At 47.7% G+C, this 19,637-nt stretch overlaps 1 protein-coding gene and 1 non-coding gene across 7 annotated transcripts in view; both read right to left on the reverse strand.

Annotated features, from left to right (window-relative positions):
- Nucleotides 1-6,259: 6,259 nt before the first annotated feature.
- Nucleotides 6,260-19,637, reverse strand: part of NRF1 (nuclear respiratory factor 1) — a 131,359-nt gene continuing 117,981 nt past the window's right edge. For 5 of the 6 annotated variants that reach the window (XM_031023653.2, XM_031023651.2, XM_031023648.2 and 2 more), the window contains one exon: nucleotides 6,260-8,286. In XM_031023653.2, coding sequence (XP_030879513.1) covers nucleotides 8,123-8,286 — 164 coding nt within the window. In that variant the 3' untranslated portion in view covers nucleotides 6,260-8,122. The remainder of the gene's footprint in view (nucleotides 8,287-19,637) is intronic. The other variant, XM_081800102.1, reaches the window with a different exon arrangement.
- Nucleotides 16,630-16,734, reverse strand: LOC115937956 (small nucleolar RNA U13). The gene has a single exon (XR_004073165.1). It is a non-coding gene; the product is annotated as a small nucleolar RNA U13 (small nucleolar RNA).

Here is a 19,637-nt window from a genome sequence, read left to right on the forward strand (position 1 = left end):
TTATAAACATGGTTCATCATTAAGTCCAGACTACCCTGAAGCTTCAGTCTCAAACTCAAGCTCAACTCCACCCTCTTCCAAGCTCCAGGACCCATAGTATTTCAGGTGGGGGTGTGGTCTGCCTTGTGGATGGCTACCAACTCTCTGTCCTCTTGATCCAGATCCTCCAGGATTGGGAGGTGGATGGTGATGGGCAGACAGGAAAGATGGGAAAGGGAAGGCAGAAATCGTAAGAGCCAAGCACTTCCCTCAAGGCCAGTGACCTTGATGTTCCTCTCCTGTTCCCTGCAGGTCTTACAAGGACCAGGAAGGGGCCTCCTCAGATGGTTCACTCACTGACAGCTGCTCACCATACTTACCTCCCCTACCCTTTCCTTGGATAGTTGATGATCTGTGAATAAACACTTACATGCCACATTAGTTTAGCTTCCCCCAGAATACCTTCAAAATTGAGGTGTTTGAAAGTAATGCTCAAGGCTTTAAAAGCCTAAGGAAGTAATCAAAGCCACTGCTTTGGATATAAAAATGTAGAAGATGCTGAGTGTAAAATAACTTGGGAGTTCCCTTCAACTTTAAGAAAGTATTTAGCACTTTGTTTCTTTTGAGTAACTTATGATTTATTCCTTTCTTCTAGTAACATGACTTCTTTGTCAAGAGCAGAGCTAAATGGGAGCCTTCATCAAGTCACCCATGTTGACTCCACCGTCGGCAAATGTGTGGCCTCCTTTTATTTGGTCTTGTCTTCCCATTCCCATTCTCTCACTTCATCACATACATCTTTTATATAACCTTCACGTTCTTTTTGGGGAAAAGTGTTAGGACGTTTTGGGGGGTGATGATGAAAATGTTCTAAAATTAAATATGTGATGGTCGCATCACTTTGTAAGTCAGCCGAAGACCATCGAGCCTCTCACCTGGAAATGGATTACCTGACTGGCACGTAAATTATCTCAATAAAGCCACTTTTAAACACCTTGAGGTTATTGGGATGCTGGGAGTGCACAGATGGGGTGCACTGTTACCCCAGTGACCCCCTAATTTCCTGACTTTCACAGACCCGGGAGAGTTCTTTGGTAGCGGCCACGTGAGGCAGCAGGGAGGCTATTAGGATCCCAGCTCCTTTGTCCCCTGGTTGTCACAGCTTGGGTGGAGATGATGGCGCTCCCAGCCCCCTTCTCTACCTGGGAGGAAGACCGCCCCCCAATCCTGCTGGCCATTGCTGATTGGCCTGGAGGCAGACACGTGACACCAGTTGGCCAATCAGCTGTGCTCCCCAAGACTGCGGCTCCACGTCTGGGGCGGGAATATGCATCACCTTGGGCTTCGAAGACGCGGATTCTTGGCTCCATCAGCAGCCCGTCTTTTCTCCGGCATCTCTGGGTTTCTGCTGTTCACACCGGAAAGGCTTTGATGCCGGGCGCTTTCTGGTGTCACCTCATTCCGTCTGGGCAGGCGGGCTGGGCCTTGCCAGAGGTGTTGGGACCGGTGAGGACAGGACAGGGGGCCAGGACTCACAGCCTGGACCAGCTCACCTCGGCGCAGGTCATCTGTGGAACAGTAATGACACTCGACCCAGCTAATTCATTGGGAGAAGCAAAGGACATCACCTGGGCCTTGGTGATAGGGTCCCCTGAATTGTTCATTAACCGCTGTTCTGTACAGATGAGAACCCTGAGGGCCAGGGTAAAGAATCCTATTATGTGATTAGTCTCCCTTAACTTTTCTTTTGTGAATTAAAAAAAAAAATTTTTTTTTGGCAAGAAAGTCCCGTTGTGACTGTTTTCTGCAACAATTTTGGTAAATTCTGGCAAATTTCAGACTCAAGATTATTTGGCTTAAATATTGTTCTCTGTAAGAAGTAGTTCTGGTAAGGGAAATACATAGGCATAAATTAACAATTTAAAAAAATATTTTAAGTAATCTCTGCACCCAACCTGGGGCTTGAACTAACAACCCCAAAATCAAAAGTTGCATGCTCTACTGACTGAGCCAGCCAGGTACACCCCCCCCCGCCCCCCCCGGCCAAAGTTTGTTTTAAGAATTTAGATGGTAAGGCCAGGGCAGGAGGAGCTGAGTGCAGTGGGGGTATGACCCTGGCCAAGAGTCATAAGTCTGGATGCAATGCTACCCTCATGTGGTTCTGAGTCTCTCTGCCTCTAGGCTTTAATCTTCATAGCCTAAATGAGGGGTGGTGGCTAATGTCCCTTCCAGCTTTAAAATTCTCTTCCACGCAAGGCCACTGGGGAGCCCAAAGACTGTATGGGACTTAGGCCCAACTGACGACTTCACAATCCAACTACTTTTCCAAGGTTTGGCTTGGCCTCCTTGCCCGGAGCTTCTTGGGTTTTAACATCAACCAATCTCTCCATAGCTTTTGGGCCCTGGGGCTTTTAACGATGTAAGGACAACAACATAATGTAACTACTCATGCCCAAGAATGAGTTCAGGCCCCAGCATCTTCACTACCCTTTATCCTTGGTAGGATCACACAGGGCCGGATTTTTCTTGGAAATAACATCAACATTTTTTTCACATCAAATTATTTAACAATGTTAACACTGGCTTTTTGCAGAAAATTTTTGAGTAATGAGAATGTGTGGGAATGGATGTTTTGGGTTCCTTGAATTTCCTAAGGAACCACTAGAAACTAAGGTCACTCATCGGATGAGACGTTTTGAGCATCTGCTGTAGTCAAGTCCCTGTGCACCTTGGCCCGTGTGCTCGTGCGTGATGAAAAGGCCCAGCTGCTGGGAGGCCCCTCTGGTGGAGTGGGCCCCTCACGACGACCATGGCACCGTCAGGAAACCCTGATGGCTGAGGCTGCCTGTGGGCTAAGCTCAGGACTCACCTGGAGTTTTCTTTAAAGATGAGAATCCAGATGTGCAGCTTGTTTTCTGACACCTGCCCCCTGAACGGTTGGCGCGAAGAACAGGGTTCTTCGTAGCAGAGTTTGATCCAGGCCCCCTCTCACTTCATCGCATACATCTTTTATGCATTTACCTTGTGAAGTTGCCAAGTGTCAGTTCCCACAGCTATAAAATGGAATCTAACCTCCGTACAGGGTTGTGGAGAGGATGAGAAATCACGGTGTTAGAGCATTTTGCAGTGTCCTGTGCAGAACAGCTCTTTAGTTCCTGCTAGTTCCAGCACTAGTTACTTAAAGGTAGATACATTCAGAAGAAATCTGAGTTGAGACCCAATTTAAGTTGTACCAACAATTTTAATTACAAGGGCTTTAAATTTGGGGGGATAGTTTCTAGCCTTTTCTCCCAAATATTAAATAAGCTACTCTAAACTGAACCTCTTTGTGCCTGCTTGCTCATCTGTGAAGTGGGGATGATAACAGTACTTTGTAAAGATTAAGTGGATTTATAGGTAAATCTCGAGAACAGTAACAGAACATGGCACACTGTAAGGGCCATATAAGTTTTAACTATTATGATGGCTACCACATAAATATTATTTTTTTTTTAAGATTTTATTTATTTATTTGACAGAGAGACACAGCGAGAGAAGGAACACAAGCAGGGGGGGTGGGAGAGGGAGAAGCAGGCTTCCCGCGGAGCAGGGAGCCCAACGCGGGGCTCGATCCCAGGACCCTGGGACCATGACCTGAGCCGAAGGCAGACGCTTAACGACTGAGCCACCCAGGCGCCCCTACCACATAAATATTCTTAATTGCAGACAAGTCATAGTTCTCAACCAGAGCCAGGAAAGCCTCCGGACAGGGCTGGAGACGTGGGCTTGAGACACAGGCTTGTCCTTGCCTCCCAAGGTCGCCCTGGGTAAGTCCTAGGTTCTCAGGGGAGACTGGTTCCCCCTCTGCAGATGGGTATTATCCCTGTTCTTTTCCCCTCCCCCCCCCCCCGACCTTTGTAGAAATACACTCCCAAGACACCAGTAGTCAACAAATGTTTGCTAACAGCCTAGCTGTTTTTGGGAAAGAGAACCTCAAATTCAGAGTGAGCTGGGGACTCATTCAGGGGCCCAGCAGCACTGGGAGTGGCATGGCAGGTGGGAAGACCTACCCTGTCCAGCTATTCCAGAGACCTTAAGTCATATCTCTCCCTCTGTGCTGCCTCCACCATCCCGGTGGATCTTCTCCGAGAGCTGCCAACCTGGAGCAAACAGCAGAGGCTAGGAGGGAGCGTGCGGGTAGTTGTCCTTGCCTCTGGCATCTGAGCATGAGCCATGCTGACGCCACAGGCTGGCTTGGGCTCGTGACCTGACCCAGAGCCCACTGAGGTGGGGATGAAAGAGATGTGGGCTCTTCTCCCTCACCCCACCTAGCCTCTGTTCCAACTAATTAAGCTTCAGTTTTGGTTTGTCCAGTTTGGACACTAAAGGGACCCACCACGGGCTGGGTACTAACCCCGCCACGCTCGGGGCGGAGGCTTCGGGGGCATTATGGAGGAGGAAAGAGGACTGGCTGCAGGTAGGGAGGGAGGTGGGTGCAGGAGGAGTAGGCCCTTTTCCATGTGCCAAGTGGCTGCAGATGAGCCTGGCTTGGGTCTGAGTGAGGTCCAGGGTGCACTGGCAGCCTGAGCTTAGAGGGTGAGCAGCCCCTTGTTTTCCCTGCCCTTCTGCCTCTCCTCAGCTCACTCATCTGAGTTCAGACAACTCCGGTGGTCACCAGCATTGCCAGTAACTTCTCAGATGTAGGACTGAGAGCCAAGAATTCCTAGCCCAGTCTCAATTTCTGTGAGCACCGGATCTTTGCAGCCTGGATGATAAACTACTTAACGCAGAGGACCCTTAGGAGGTAAAAGGAGAGAACAGAACTCGTTCTGCTACAGCACTCCATCCAGATGGCACCTTATCACCCTGGGCTGCAACGATCTGCTCATATGAATGTCTCCTCCCATCTTGTTGCCCATGGGCACCTGCCAGGCTGTATTCATCGGACACATGGCAGGCTATCACCAAGTTAAACAAAACTGGCCCATGGGCCAGATCCGGTCGGCAGGTGTAGTGTTTTGTTTTTTTCCCCTGCAGAGTATGTAAAGGATTTTTTGATTTGTTGTTGAAATCAGGACATCTGTACACAAATCTGGACTCCCCACCTTCTCTGGAAAATTATGAAGATGGGGCTCTAGGGCCCACATTGCTCCCACTTGGTGGCAATCTGCGGACAATTCTCTCCACTCTACCCGCCCCCACGCCTCCCCCCCTCGCCCACCTGAGCCGCTTCCCCTTTACTGAGCAATTTTACCTACCAGGCCCCTGCAGCAGCTGCCGGTGGTGACTCAGGCAGTAATGGAAGCAAAGGTCTCCGTGAGCCCCACCAAAGAAAGTTTTCAACACATGCTTGTTGAAAAGGCAGCAGCTGGGTCTTGCCAGGCAAACAGAATATACTGTAGAGTGAGGTACCTCCAGAGAGAGGCTGGCCCCAGAAGGAGGTACTCTAGATAACCCAGCTGTTCCTGGGTGGCCAATGGCAGTGATGTTCGGTTGGTTTGGCTGCGATCAATCCTCTTTTTTGGTCCACCCTCTGGTGAAAATAGGCAACAGTGTGCCATCTGTTCAAGAAGGGGGAGAGGGGGTGCTAGCTTTATGAGCCACTGTCAGTCATCGAGGAAAACACCTCTGGTCTTCTCTATTCAATGATTTTAATCACTATCACCAGGAAACCGACCCAGGCATCCAATAACAAAGGGGTGGAGGGCATCGTTCGAGGCTGAGGCACAGAGGAGGCACAAACACGGAGGTGCCGAACCACTGGGGGGGGTGACGAAGGGCCTACAGCTGGGGGTGTGGCAGGAGGTACAGCTGGAAAGATGGCAGTTGCCGCATGAAAGCAATGAGCCAGAGTGAGGACTTAAGGAAAAATTAATGGCTTGAGGCCTCTGCAAGAAGGATAATCCACTGTGATAGTGAACAACACTCCCGTGCAGGGAACCCCGATGGACAGGCGCCATCGCCCAGCCTGAGTTTTAATGTGGAATGCAATTAACCCCTAAAGAAAGAACTCCAGAGTAGAGTTTTCAAACCATCTTTAGAACTTTTCAAGTTAGATCCCAGCCCGCCACCTGGCCCTGCACCCTCAGGACAGCCGTTTATAAAATGAATTCAATGGCGCTGCTCCCGAGGCCCTGCCCTTGCCCTCGCTCCTTCCAGGGCTCTGCAACGTCACGGAGCACCATTCAAAGACCACCGAGGTTGAGTACGAGCACCTTTCACAAAGCAGAAGAAGCCACCCCAAAGGAGTTCCAAGGGGCCAAGTGCTCCTATAGAGATGAACAGTCCCACTTCCTGTTGCCACATTTTAAACTATTTATTGAATGAGGCAGTAATAGACAGAATGGAAAACAACACAGAATCCATGCTCTGCTACTTGGGTTTTGCTTTTCTTCTTCTTCTTCTTCTTTCTCAAACTATTAGGAGGTTATTTCACCACAAAGGAACACGGACTTTAAAGCCCCTGAACAGCTTCACAATGACGATAAAAAATAATAATTAAAAAAATAACAAGTTGTAGAACTAGGACTGTTTATATGTAAATTTCCCTTCCCTCCCCCTATTACGTACAGAAAAAAACATACAAAGAACATTAGATAGTTTTATATAAAACAAGCAAATACAAGAATCTGAAACTTTTCTCAAAGGCTGAGCAAGATGTGAAGGATCTTTTAATGTCGCATTAAAAAAAACACATTAAATACACTATCACACATGGGGGCCCGGGAGGAGGGAGGAAGAGTTGTCCCTGTACTCAAGGAGCAGAGATTTGGCCTGTCGAGAAGTCAGGTGAATTTAGCCACTGGAGACTCAGGGCTTGCAGCTGAGAAATCACAGAATTTAACAGTTACCGAGAACACCCAGACCGGTCAACACCTGTGAGGAGGAGGCTGTGGGGCCTGTCCCACCGGGCTGCACCTGGGAAAACTGCAGCGGACCTTCTGAGACAGGGCCTGCCCCAGGGCTGCTGGAAACACCCAGGTCCCTTTCTCTTCCAAGGCCCCTCAGCATGAAGAGCAACCTTCCTCGAGCCGGGTGCTCCTGTCACTTCCAGTCTCCTCTGTTAAGCTACAGAAAGTTACTGGAAAGGAAAATATTGCTCCCATTGGTGTGCCCTGGTCTTTGAAGATTTTTCTCTCCCTCCTTCCTTTCCCCTTCCAACCCCTCCCCTCCCCGTCCCACTCTCTCCCCTCCAAGCACACGCCCACAAGCACACTTAACGCGCACACGCTCCTCAAACCCTTAATACTTCTGTTACCTTCAGTTCATGTACATGACCAATTCAGAACTGACCTTAAAACCAAAGCAACGTTTTAATAGTCATGAGATCAAGAAGGCTTCCTGGGAAGGGGAGGAGATGGGTGGCTGAAGAAATCCCTCTTGTCCCTGCCTGGAGCTTTAAGGACATTCACCTGCCTATGGCAAGGTCAGCACCTGGGCCAGCCCGAGGAGCATCTCAGCTGCCAGACTATGAGGCCCTTGGACCTTGCAAACACAACTTCTGGACCCCACCCTGTTCTGGAACCTCCTTCCTCAGGTGAGTCCAGCAGGGAGAGTTCTGGGTGGCCACTGGGAGGCAGCTTTGGTGAAGGGCATGGTCACCTCCGCCTGAGTTTGTCAGTAGCTCAACGCATGACCCTGGTATGAACAAAAATTGGGTGACTGTGTCTGGCCACGTACCCTACACCCACTAAACTGGGTGAATTATTTTTTTCCACAGCTCACCTTAATTTCATACAGATAATTCCATGCGGGTTTCATATATATATATATATATATATATACATACATACATATATATATACTTTATATATATGTAAATGTGTATATCCATATGTACACATATACATATATTCACACTCACACATACACACACATAAGTATACACACATGTTTCTGCAGAAAGAAGTCCTGCCACAATTTGGCTTTTTCGGGACAGTGAAATTGACAACACAGTATCTTATTCCACCAATCCCAGAAAATCAAGAGTGGTGCTTTAAAAAATGCAATTCCAAAACCCACTGCCTTTCTTCCTTTTTAAAAAAAAGGTTAACAAAACTTTTCTTCCAAAGTCGAGAGACTTAATTCCATTTGATTGCACCTCTGCAAACGTGTAAAAAATTTTGAAGTAGACTAGAAAATGATGCCATCGTACGGCTGCATGTCACTGTTCCAACGTCACCACCTCCACAGCCTGGCCGTCCATGGTGACTGTGCTGTCCGATATCCGGGTGGTCACAGGGGCCATGGCCACCTGCACCGGCCCGTTGCCCTGGGCAAGGCTGGTTACCACAGTCTGGTACATGCTCACGGGGATCTGGACCAATCCTGGGGAGACAAAGGGGAGACTGTTGGTGGGGATCGGGCTCAGCCTCCCAGATGCTGGCTGGACAGAGCTACCAGCCCCAGCCCTTCAGGGCACCACTGTCAGCCTCATGTAATTGCCCACCGACTGTCCAGGCACAAATACATCCCTCCTCTTACCCACTGTCATTCTATAAAACGGACTCTCAGGAAAGAAAGTTCGAAGAACCTGTGGAAATGGGCCCCAGGGCAGGGCCTCCCCAACTTGCCAGGAGATGAGCCTGCCTGCTTCTAATTTTAGGAAGCAAGGCTGGTGAGGTGTGAACCCTCCTCCCCAGCCCAGCCCTCCTGACTGCCTCCTTCTCACTGGGAAAGGCTGCCATTAATTTTCTTTGATGTTCTGCTACCGACTTCTTCAATTGTCTGCCTGCCTATGCTGTTTCCCTCAGCTTGAAAAAATGTCTCCCTCAATCCTGTCCTGTTTTCTTGGCCACTGACCCTTCCTTCAGTGTTTGCTTATTAAAAAAAGAGGGGGGGACTCCCGGGTGGCTTGGTCAGTTAAGCGTCCGACTCTTGATTTTGGCTCAGGTCGTGATCTCAATAAAGGTTGTGAGATTGAGCCCCGAGTCCGGCATGAGGTGTTCAGCCTGCTTAGGATTCTCTCTCTTCCTCTCCCTCTGCCCTCCCCACCACTCTCAAAAAACAAAACAAAACAAAAACAAAAAACCTAGGGCATTGTTTTCTTGATTTTAGGTCCACGGACCAGTAAAATTTAAAAATACATTTTGGGATCAACTTAAAAAGACCCAACCGTCTCCTAATATCACTATTACTGCACAGTAGAAAAGATGGTTTAACACAAAGAAAGGAAGAAACACATAATCGCAGAAAAGGGCAGTCCTTCCTAAGAAAAAAAAGTTGATAGTTTTATATGACATATTAAAGAAAAAAAAGGATTTCCAGTTAAATGAGGCAGAATAAATGCACATTATCAAGCTCCTCTTCCTCTTGAAACTAAAATTAGAATGAAGTGGGAGGAAGGATATCAATGAGGGATGTCAACATGTTTTTGGAAGATGAGAAGCAAATGTCAAGTGGTTCTGACTTGTCAGAGCAGTGGAAGTAGCAAGCCCTGTGTCCATGGAGGGAGCAGGACATGTAGGCCTCACTACCGCAGAAAAAGACGAGGCTGAAAACAGGGATTGGTTAAAAGCGTGTATTCAACTTTATGAGACCAGTAGCTCTCACAAATCCCAACACCCAAACACCTTGACCTTTGTTGACAGGACATCTGAAGTTCCTCCACTGTACTGAGAAGCTGACCTGGAAAGGCCGGGAAAGACCACAGTGGTATCTGTTGGGTGGGGAAGTGGGGGGAAGACCCTGAAGTCCTGGCCTGCTGTGCTAGCCTACAGATCACCTAGCTGTGCCCTGCACCGCCTGACAACCGGCTCTTAACTCTTCAGGAACACAAGGTTGCAGACAAGGTCGGGGCGGGGGAAGTGGGGGGAGGAGAAAACAAAGGCCCCAGAACACTAATATCCTCAGAGAAGAGATTTGTATCATAAAAATGGGATGCTTTTCTTAAAAAGGAATATGAGGAAAACTTTAAAATAAAGAATCTAATAGATGAAATACATTCCAAAGAAAGCAGAAGATAAAGTCAAGGAAATTTCTCAGTAGAAAAGATTAAAAGATGGAAAGGAGAGAAAATATGAGACCATAGGGGTCCAACCTCTGATAAAAGAGAATTCCAGAAACAGTAAAAAAAAAAAAAAAGGAAATTATCAGACACACTGTAAATAAATTTCTAGAGCTGAAAAACGAATTCACATTGAAAAGGCCCATTAGATGCCCAGCAGACAAGATGACAAAAGATCAAGACACTAACATGCATCTTTGCAAAATTTCAGAACACCAGGGATAAAGCAAAGATCCTGAAAGATTCAGAAAGAAAAAAAAAAGTCCTATATAAAGAACTGGGAGTTGGAATATTGTGGGACTTCTCGAAAGCAAGCCTAGAAGCTAGGAGATCAAGGAGCAGATGCTTTCGAGTGTCTGAGAGAAAGTGCTTTCCAGCTAGAACTGTTTCCGGCCCAAGAAATGATACCGCTATCAATTGACTGTGAAGGCAGAAGAAAGGCATCTTCAGACCTGTAAGGGGTGGAAAAGCTGGCCACCCATGCATGCTTTCCCAGGAAGCTCTGAAGGATGTGCTCCAAAGCAACGAGAGAGAACTACGCTAGAGGTGGCTGTGGGATCTAGGAGACAGAGAACCCACTGTGGAGAGCTGCGGGCAGGCTGAGGGGCCCCGGACCAGCGTTCTGCAGCAGGTCTGAGAGCACAGAGAGGGGAGACCGGCACGACGACCTGGGCATGAGTACTGAGAGGGGTTTTCCAGAAGTGGGGTAGAACCGGTGATTACTACCTAAAACACAGAAGGGAAAAAGCAAGTAGTAACTGTGATAATATACTTGTCTTAGCAGTGACCAGTTTTTATGTAGTTATAATAATATAAACATACAAAGTGGGTTATCAAGAAATTGTAATAATGTCTCAACTCAAGAAATAATGATTTAAGACTTTTAGAGCAGGAAAGATACACACCAGAAAGAGCGGGCATGAAGTGTTGCCTCTAAGGTATAAAAAAAAGGCCTTTTAGTCCTCTTTGACATTTAAAGCCATATTATCACTTTGCTGAAAATAAAAACTAATTTTAAAAAGAGAATGTTTTATCAGAATATTTTCTAATGCAAAAAGAAACCCCAAAAAACAAAAACCATGTTATTTTACAATGTTAAATTAGATCTGTTTTCTAGAGGAAAGTCTTGCCAGTTTGGGGATCCCTATTTGATGATACAACATGAAACAGGCTTGATGTTTTGTTTCGTGACAGTCATTTTTGGAAATCCAGGCTCACCCTGCTGTGTGTTAATAGGAATGGAGGGCCCGACCCACCCCCTGCTCACACTTGCTGTGCTGGGCCTGGAAGAAGGAGAGACCAGCCCACACTCACACACAAAGCTGAAAGGAGAGCAGGCGGAGGGCCCAGCACTGACCTCAGAATGCTGTGGGGTTCAGTTTCCCTCATCTAGACTTTGCATACGGCTCTTAAATGTCTCTAACCAATCCTCTTTCAGTTCACCTCTCCCGGCCACCTGAGAGATCTTTCTAGACCACGTCACTCCTCCATCTCAAACTGTTCAAATTCCATGTTAAAAAGGTTCCCAAAGGGGCACCTGGGTGGCTCAGTCGGTTAAGCATCTGCCTTCTGCTCAGGTCATGATCCCGGGCTCCTGGCATCAAGCTCAGCAGGGAGCCTGCTTCTCCCTCTCCCTCTCCCTCTCCCCACTGCTCGTGTTCTCTCTTGCTATCTCTCTCTCTCAAATAAATAAGATCTTAAAAAAAAAAAAGGTTTCCAAAGCCTATTAAAAAATGGTCATGTTTGACATGGTATTCAAGACATCTCGTGCTCTATCCTGGTCTAGCTCTGCAGTCTCCCCTCCGTCCTTCACCACAGGCACTGTGCGCTTGGGGCACCAGCCTGGCTCCTCTCACTTCCCAACACAGTGGTCACACTCCTTCCTCTGGGCCTTTGCTCACATTGTTCACTACTGGGAGTCCCACACTCCCTACTCCTTCCCCTTTAAAAACTGGTTCAAAAAAATATATAATGAAAATGAAATTCAAAAAAATATATAATGGAAATGAAGTTTAAAAAAAACCCAAATAGGGGCGCCTGGGTGGCTCAGTCGTTAAGCGTCTGCCTTCGGCTCAGGTCATGATCCCGGGGTCCTGGGATCGAGCCCCGCATCGGGCTCCCTGCTTGGCGGGAAGCCTGCTTCTCCCTCTCCCACTCCCCCTGCTTGTGTTCCCTCTCTCACTGTGTCTCTCTCTGTCAAATAAATAAAATCTTTAAAAAAAAAAAAACCACCCCAAATATAATGGAAATGAAATTAAAACAAAAACAAACACAAACAAACAGGTTCCATTGTCCCTCCCCTTGGAAGCTGGCCCCATCCCAGCCCCAGTCAATACTGACAGTGGCCCAGTGGGCACGGGCACTGGAATGCATCATCTGGCGTGGCCAGTAAATGTGTGTGGACAGGCCTTCCTGTTTGACAGAGGGCGGCTTCAGGGCCAGGCGTGGCTCTGGTTCATGTGGTTTCCCACGGTGTGAGGTACAAGATGTGCCAGAAGGGCAACAGGCCAAGGGAGTCTATTAGTGGCCTCAGCAATGTGCAGCTGGGCCCTACCCCCTGGCCGCTAGACTCCAGGCATGGCCTGAGTATGTGTGAAGACCGTACAACCCTTCCCCCCCCAGTGTATTCATGATCATCATCGCTTCTGTCCTCTCTTCTGGTCACAGAGGTGAGGCAAAACTCATGAAGCAACGAAGAATGTCCCTGGCAAAGCCAGAATAGCTGTGTCCTCCTGCAAAGAAGCCAAATGCTGGCAAACAGCAACTAACCTAGAAGCAAAGACCAGTCTTGTTTCTTTATTCTCGCTTCTGAGCCTGATGCAGTTCCAAAAGCTCCAAACTGGGGGAACAAGCTGCGCCCTTGATAAATACAGGGACCACTGTGAGCAGGGAGACTTCCTCACTGTGAACCACCAGCCTGGGATCGGGGTGTCACGGGGGTAGGGGTGGGTAGAGACTTAAAGAATTGTCATAGTTACATCTCTGGCTTATGATATGTTTTCGTTTCCTATGCCACACCCAACACTGTTGTTACAAGTTTTAGTATCATGGAAGATTTGTTCCAGGATAAAATGGAGAAAAGGGCAAATGCAGAGATACCTATTGGCTGCCATTGCTATAACCAGAACATTCTTCCGAACACAAACTGATCCTGTTGCCTTCTTTTACAATTCTTCAGTGGCCCGTGGGGTGTCAGGTCCAAATCCCCTTGCAGGATTTAAACCCTTATGTCAGCCCCTATCGTTCAGTTCAGCCTAGTGACCACGAATCGCCACCCGCTTTACACTCCAATCAGGTGAATGACCTGATTGAGTCCCCATGACATGCGCACAACCTTCACTTCTGCCTGGGATGATGTGCCGGGACTTGCTCCTCGAATGGGCTCCTGTTCCTCCCTCCACAGTCACAGTTAGTGGCAGTCCCTCCTCCTTGGCCTTAGCCCCTCTTCGGAGGTCCCGAGCCCTCTGTACTGGCCTCCATGGAGGCAGTGACCGTGTTCACCATCACTGTTTGCATGTCTTGTCTTTGGGAGGACTGTCAATTCCTTGAGGGATGGAGTCTCCTTCTTTGAGTCCTCAGCAATTGGTGGGGGCTCAGTAATGATTTCTGCACTCATGGAGGGAACCTGCCTTCTGAGGTTGCACAGGTGTCCCTTCCAGAGACGGGGTGATTAAAGTGGCCCAGTCTGAGGGTTATGAGGCAGTTTCAGAGCGGGAACTCCCAGTCCAGAGAACGTTCAAGTAAAAAGGACTACATTCAGGACTCATCCAAAGAAAACCACTTCTAAAAGATTTCATCTTCTGGGTGTGCCTGGGTGGCTCAGTCGGTTAGGCGTCTGCCTTCGGCTCAGGGCATGATCCCAGGGTCCTGGGATCAAGTCCTGCAGCGGGCTCCCTGCTCAGCAGGGAGCCTGCTTCTCCCTCTCCCTCCGCGCCCCTCTCCCTGCTCGTGCTCTTTCTTACTCTCTCTCTCAAATAAAATCTTAAAAAAAAAAAAAAAGATTTCAGGGATGCCTGGGTAGCTCAGTTGGTTGTGTCTGCCTTTGGCTCAGGTCATGATCCCAGGGTCCTGGAATCCAGTCCCGCATCGGACTCCTTGCTCAGCAGAGAGCCTGCTTCTCTCTCTGCCTGCCACTCCCCCTACTTGTACTCTGTCTCTCTCTGTCAAATAAATAAATAAAATCTTTAAAAAAAAAAAATAAAGATTTCATCTTCTGTATTTCACCTCACGATCAGGGAAGGAATAAATTTGGCCTCTACAACTGCATGATGAAGTGACTCCTACACAAAGCTGTCTTGAGAGTGAATGGTGACAGCAACTGCATCTCTGAAAAGCTTTACGGAGGGCAAAATTCCATGCACGGGGTCATTTCCTAGCCCCAAATGCCTTGAAATTCCAAGGCCATTATTTTCAGTCTACCTCCACCTTAAATCTGCGCATTACCATCCTACTGTAGGGATTTTAGAATTTTGGAATATCTCTCTCTCTCACAAACAGCCATTTTGGCATGGGATTAGATTAAATCGTCTCAGCGGCTCTGACCCAGAGGCCTTCCCGTCTACGGAGGGGCAGGGGGAGGGGCCAGAGGCCTGCAAGCCAGCGCACTAAGTCGGTGGCTGCCCTTGGAGGAGAGATGATTAAACGCTGAGGTACAGTAATCAGGCTGGGATTGTCCCTGCATCTGCTCAGCCCGGCCCTGATTAGCCCTAATCTAGAAGGCGTATGTTTATCTCAGTTTGTATTCTGGGTCATTTCGATTGATTAAGCAACAGGAAGCCCTTCACATTCTACTTTAAGGTTGGAAGTTCTCTTTTTTGTTTTTCCGAGAGACCCTGTACAATCCTAGCAGTATGTCTCTTAGCATTTGTATAGCACTTTTCAAAGCCCTCTTACATCCACTGTGTCTCATCTGGTTTTTGCTAAGACCCTAGAGAGCAGGCAGGGCAGGTGGTCCTCCCTGTCACAAATGATAGGCAAGTTCCTTTGGCAGAAACATGGACTTACCCTAAAGGCACATGTTATAAAGTCCTGAAGATTTAGTACCCTAGTCTCTAGGACCCCAGTATTTCAAAGCCATAAGAAACCTTAACATTCATTCAGTTTAGTAAATCCCTTTCTTTTTCTTTTTAAACTCAAAAGTAAACAGATAAAAAAGTTATTAAAAAAAAAGTAAACATGGAGCAAGAGAGACTGAGTGGTCTCTGCCCCAAGATGACTGAGTTGTGGCAAAGCCAGGGGTCCAGGCTCTCGATGTGGGAGTCTTTCCATACACCCACCCGCCTGACCATGGAAGACACGCCGGCAGGGACCTGGAAAGTCTCTCTTTGGGCTCATCGCTGCCTCTCCCCTCAGGCTTCCAGGCAAGGTTTACAGAATTGGCCAAACTGGGAAGAGGCCAAAGGTGCCTCCGGAGCCACAGGTCCCAGGCACAAGGATTTCCCTGTCTGACAGCAGTGAGACTAAAATCCCTGGAAGAACTGCTGGCCCTGTAAAAGACAACGAGACCTGACCCTGCTCATTTCTACCCTGCCGGGTGGGTATCACGCACTCAAGCCCACATGGTCAAACACACTCCTCCCAGTCTTCCCCCGGGGCAGCAAGTGGCCATCACATCCCTGCAGTTGCCTTGGCTGAAAACTTCACAGTCATCTTTGACTTCATACGCGGTACATCAGCAAATCCTGTCAACCTGCCCTTCACATATAAACCTGGAGTTCCGCCACTTCTCTTTGCTGCCTCCCTGGACAAAATCCTATCATCTCTTGCCAGGACTACATTTAAAAAAAAAAAAAAATTTTTTTTTTATTAGAGGGAGAGAGACAGCATGTGTGCGGGAGGGAGGCGCAGAGGGAGAGGGAGAGAGAGAACCTTAAGCAGGCTCCATGCCCACAGGGAGCCCCAGCATAGAGCCTGATGTGGGGCTTGACCCCACGACCCCGAGATCATGACCTGAGGTGAAGTCAAGAGTCGGATGCTCAACTGACTGAACCACGCAGGCGTCCCACCAGGACTATGTTTTATCTTCCTTTGTAATCGCCCGGCTTCAGCCCTTGCTCCACTATAGCCGGAGGGATCTTCGAAAATCTCCACATGACACGATGGGTATCAGGACAGCCTCTGAAAATTCAGATGCCTGGGCTAGGTTGGTTCTGATGCAGCTCACACGCTTCAAAGGTTTCCTTTCAAGTCAGATGACCTTCTCAGGGAGGACACGCAGGGAGACTGACCTCCAAGGCGGCCAGGCTTCTACTCAGGAGACCCCTGCACAGGGTCTGTTTTCGAGGGACCTGTTCATCTCACCAGGGCCATCATTTCGCACAAGGTGATCGTCTGCCTCTTACATTTCCCCCCTTTCAGGAGAATCTCGATTTTAACAGATACTTCATTTTGAAAAACAGGTAACACAGAGAGAGCACAGTATAGGGTTGAAAAAAGTCAGTCTCCCTCCCAGAGGTAACTACTGTGGCTAGTTTCTTGGCTGGTCTGTAGTCTACTGAGATTGTGCACTTGGAAACGTGTGTATGTGTGTCTGTGTATCTTCCCCATTTGAACAATGCACCTCGCTTTTTCGGGATCTTTACTTACAAGTATGAACAGAGTGGCTTTATTTTTTTTAGTGGCTGCAGAGTATTCCACTTGCATGAAGGTGCTTCATGTTTTTTTCACATCAGACGGGTCATGTGTTGCCGTTGTAACAAGGTCTGAGCGAGGCACACGGCGCACAACAGTGTGAGCGCCCCCATCATCGTGCTTATGAACTACGGAAGGATCTAGAGGTGCTTGATTTTGATTAACCAGTACTCTGATGACTCACACCTTGGCTTTCCAATCTTTTGCTGTTGTGCCAAATGTACTGCAATTTCTCACAAATGCGAGGATAACTACCAAAGAGACAACTTAAGAGGCGATTTATACTTTAAAATTTCCTAGGTGCAGTAATGGGGGAACGCTTAACTGTTCTGCTCAGCCCAGTTCCTTTCAAGACTCAAAATAATCTACCTCTAGTAGTGGGATTTAAGATTAAGTGACAGGGGAATATACTTTTGGACAGACATCTGTCTTCGAGCCTCTCATATCACATTACATGGGTGGCAGATAATGCCATCACCTCATAAGCCCGGTCTCGTCTTCTAATACAAGTGACCATTTGCTCATGTTAAGGGGCTTGGCCTTGTTGTCTGCAGAAGAGGAGGCCATGAGGCTTACAGTGGTCTGTCTCTGATGGTGGCACCAGGGGAGGCTTTGTGGTAGACCATGGGCGCCAATGAGAGTGACTTGGAAGGTTAGGGTCACAGCCTTGCACACTCTGTGAATTTATCATTCATGAGCTGATCTACTCTATTCCTGACCTCTCCTGAGGTAATGAGTTTCATCACTTACCTACTGTATAATGGACCACACACACACATGTGTACGTGTGTATGTGCACATATATGATTTATTTACTTAGGGGAATTCATTTACTTTCCTCAAGACTAACTCTTTTAGTATTCTGTGATTTGATGAATATGTCTACATATCACAGTTAGCTAAATCTTCCTGAAATATCGTTTGGCAATGGCCATCCCATCCCACCAAAAAACCCACAAAACAAAACAAAAAACCCCCAACTTTTGATGGCTGTCTACTATGGGAAAAATAAGTCCAAATAGCTATTGGTTTGAAGGATTACATCAGCCTTTCCCACAAATGCTCTACATTTTCTCTTCATTACAACCATACCTGTCCCCTCACCACCACATATATTGCTCAGGCAGATCCCTCCGCCTAGCACTATCCCCTGTCAATGCAAGTCCCATTCTTCCAACAATTTCCACATCTTTCCTGGAGTCACCCCAGATAGAACAGCCCACCAGGAGGTTCTTTCCCTCCTGTGATTTTCCTCCCTCCACTATTTGGCATCAGCTCTGTGCTAACCTGTTTCCAAGTAGTTATTGTTGTTCTCTGTATAATCTGCTTGCTTAGATTTTGGCAGTAGCCTGAACATAGTAGATGCTTAATAATTAAATATGGCTATAGATCGTGTTCCTCATGATTTTCAGAAACTTGGTCACATTCCTATTAGCCTTGGCCTCCACAGACTGAAGGCCTTGGGACTTTTCACTCTGTTCCCGGGTGCAGTGGGATTTTCACAAGACTCTCAAGGCAGTGTAGCCAAACGCTGTAGGGTGGCTCAGGTGCACTGTGTGTGAGGGTAAAACAGGCTGTTTTATTTCCATGAAAGGCTTGCCAGTCAGACTACACGTGACTCCTGGCTATGCCGCCGAATGGCTTGTGAACTTCGCTTTCCTTAAATGTAAAAAGGGCAGTTACTCATCTCATGGGGCCGTCGAGGGCTAGATGCGCTGATGTAGGCGAAGTCTGGTGCCGTGTACCATAAATGTCAGCTATGTTTCAAAGATGACTCTGAATGAGAGGCTTGATGAAGTCTGGTGGGGTCACAGGCATTCGACCAAAGCTCTCGGCAAACAGAAATGAAAGCAGAGACAGCACAGATCTCCTTTCAGCAGTGATGTGTTCCTGCCAGGAAGCACACCATTCGCCAAAGGCCTTCAGAGATGTAAAGATTAGAGATAAAAGCCACGAAATCAGGGCAGATGGACTGGGGGGCAGGTCCTTTCTGAAACGCAGCGACGGGCCGAACTGGCAGTGTGGCGGGCGCCCGGACGTCTACGGACTAGCTGCCGACTCAGCGCGCTGGTAAATGAATCCAGGCAGAACCACTAACCAATGGTGAGAACGTTAAATATATGGTCAGGGGCAGGAGGATATGACGTCATCACTCTGGTAAATTTCTCAACCCCTCCAGATAGTAACAACATGCGCTTCAGCACAGCAGAGCACAGTTACGCGCCCGGCCATGGTCACCCGGAACCAGACTGCCCTGCCCCCACCCCACCCCGCGACAAGATAGAGCAGGACAGACAGCCTCAGGAAGAATGGGCCTTTCATTTGCCCTCACAATCTGGGAAACCTTTGGGAATTGTTGTTTGCTGTAACTGAATCTTTCAGCCCAAAGGCCTTCCAAGTTGGTCATGGAAATATCTTTAGTTTGGAGAAAAATATTGATGGCTGTGAGAGAAAACTAGCTAAACAAAGAAACTTATCAAATAAACACAACATCTGGTGGGAGAGAAAGAATTTTTTTTAAACATATATTTATTTATTTATTTTAGAGAAGGAGAGTGTGTGTTGGGGGGAGGGCAGAGGAGGGGAGAGGGAGTCCCAAGCAGACTCTGGGCTAAGCGTGGAGCCTGACATGGGGCTTGATCCCATGACCCTGAGACCACGACCAAGAGTCTGATGCCCAACCGACTGCACCACCCAGGCACCCGAAGAGGAAGAATTCTTAAAACCCAAAGGAAAAATTTACAGTATAAAGCCTTCTGCAGTTTATGGATGTGAAAGCTAGCCACAGGTATCAGGAAAATGCTGGCTTAAATGGGGGAACCAGAAAACTGTACCTGGAAAGGATAGGAATAAATAAGTAAGAAATAAAGCTACGAATTATAGTAAGTTCTGCAGTTTTTAAAGAGCCATCAAGCGTTATCTTCAGGTGTTTCAAGGGGTGAGAGGCAGGAGGTAAGTCCTTTAAAGTCTTATTTGCAGGCTTGAAAAAGAATTTACACCAGTGACTGATGTCTAAGGCAAGCCACTATTATATGAAGAAAAA

The sequence above is a fragment of the Leptonychotes weddellii genome, chromosome 12 (assembly GCF_054177405.1).
Source record: "Leptonychotes weddellii isolate Sample4059 chromosome 12, ASM5417740v2, whole genome shotgun sequence".
NCBI lineage: Eukaryota > Metazoa > Chordata > Mammalia > Carnivora > Phocidae > Leptonychotes > Leptonychotes weddellii.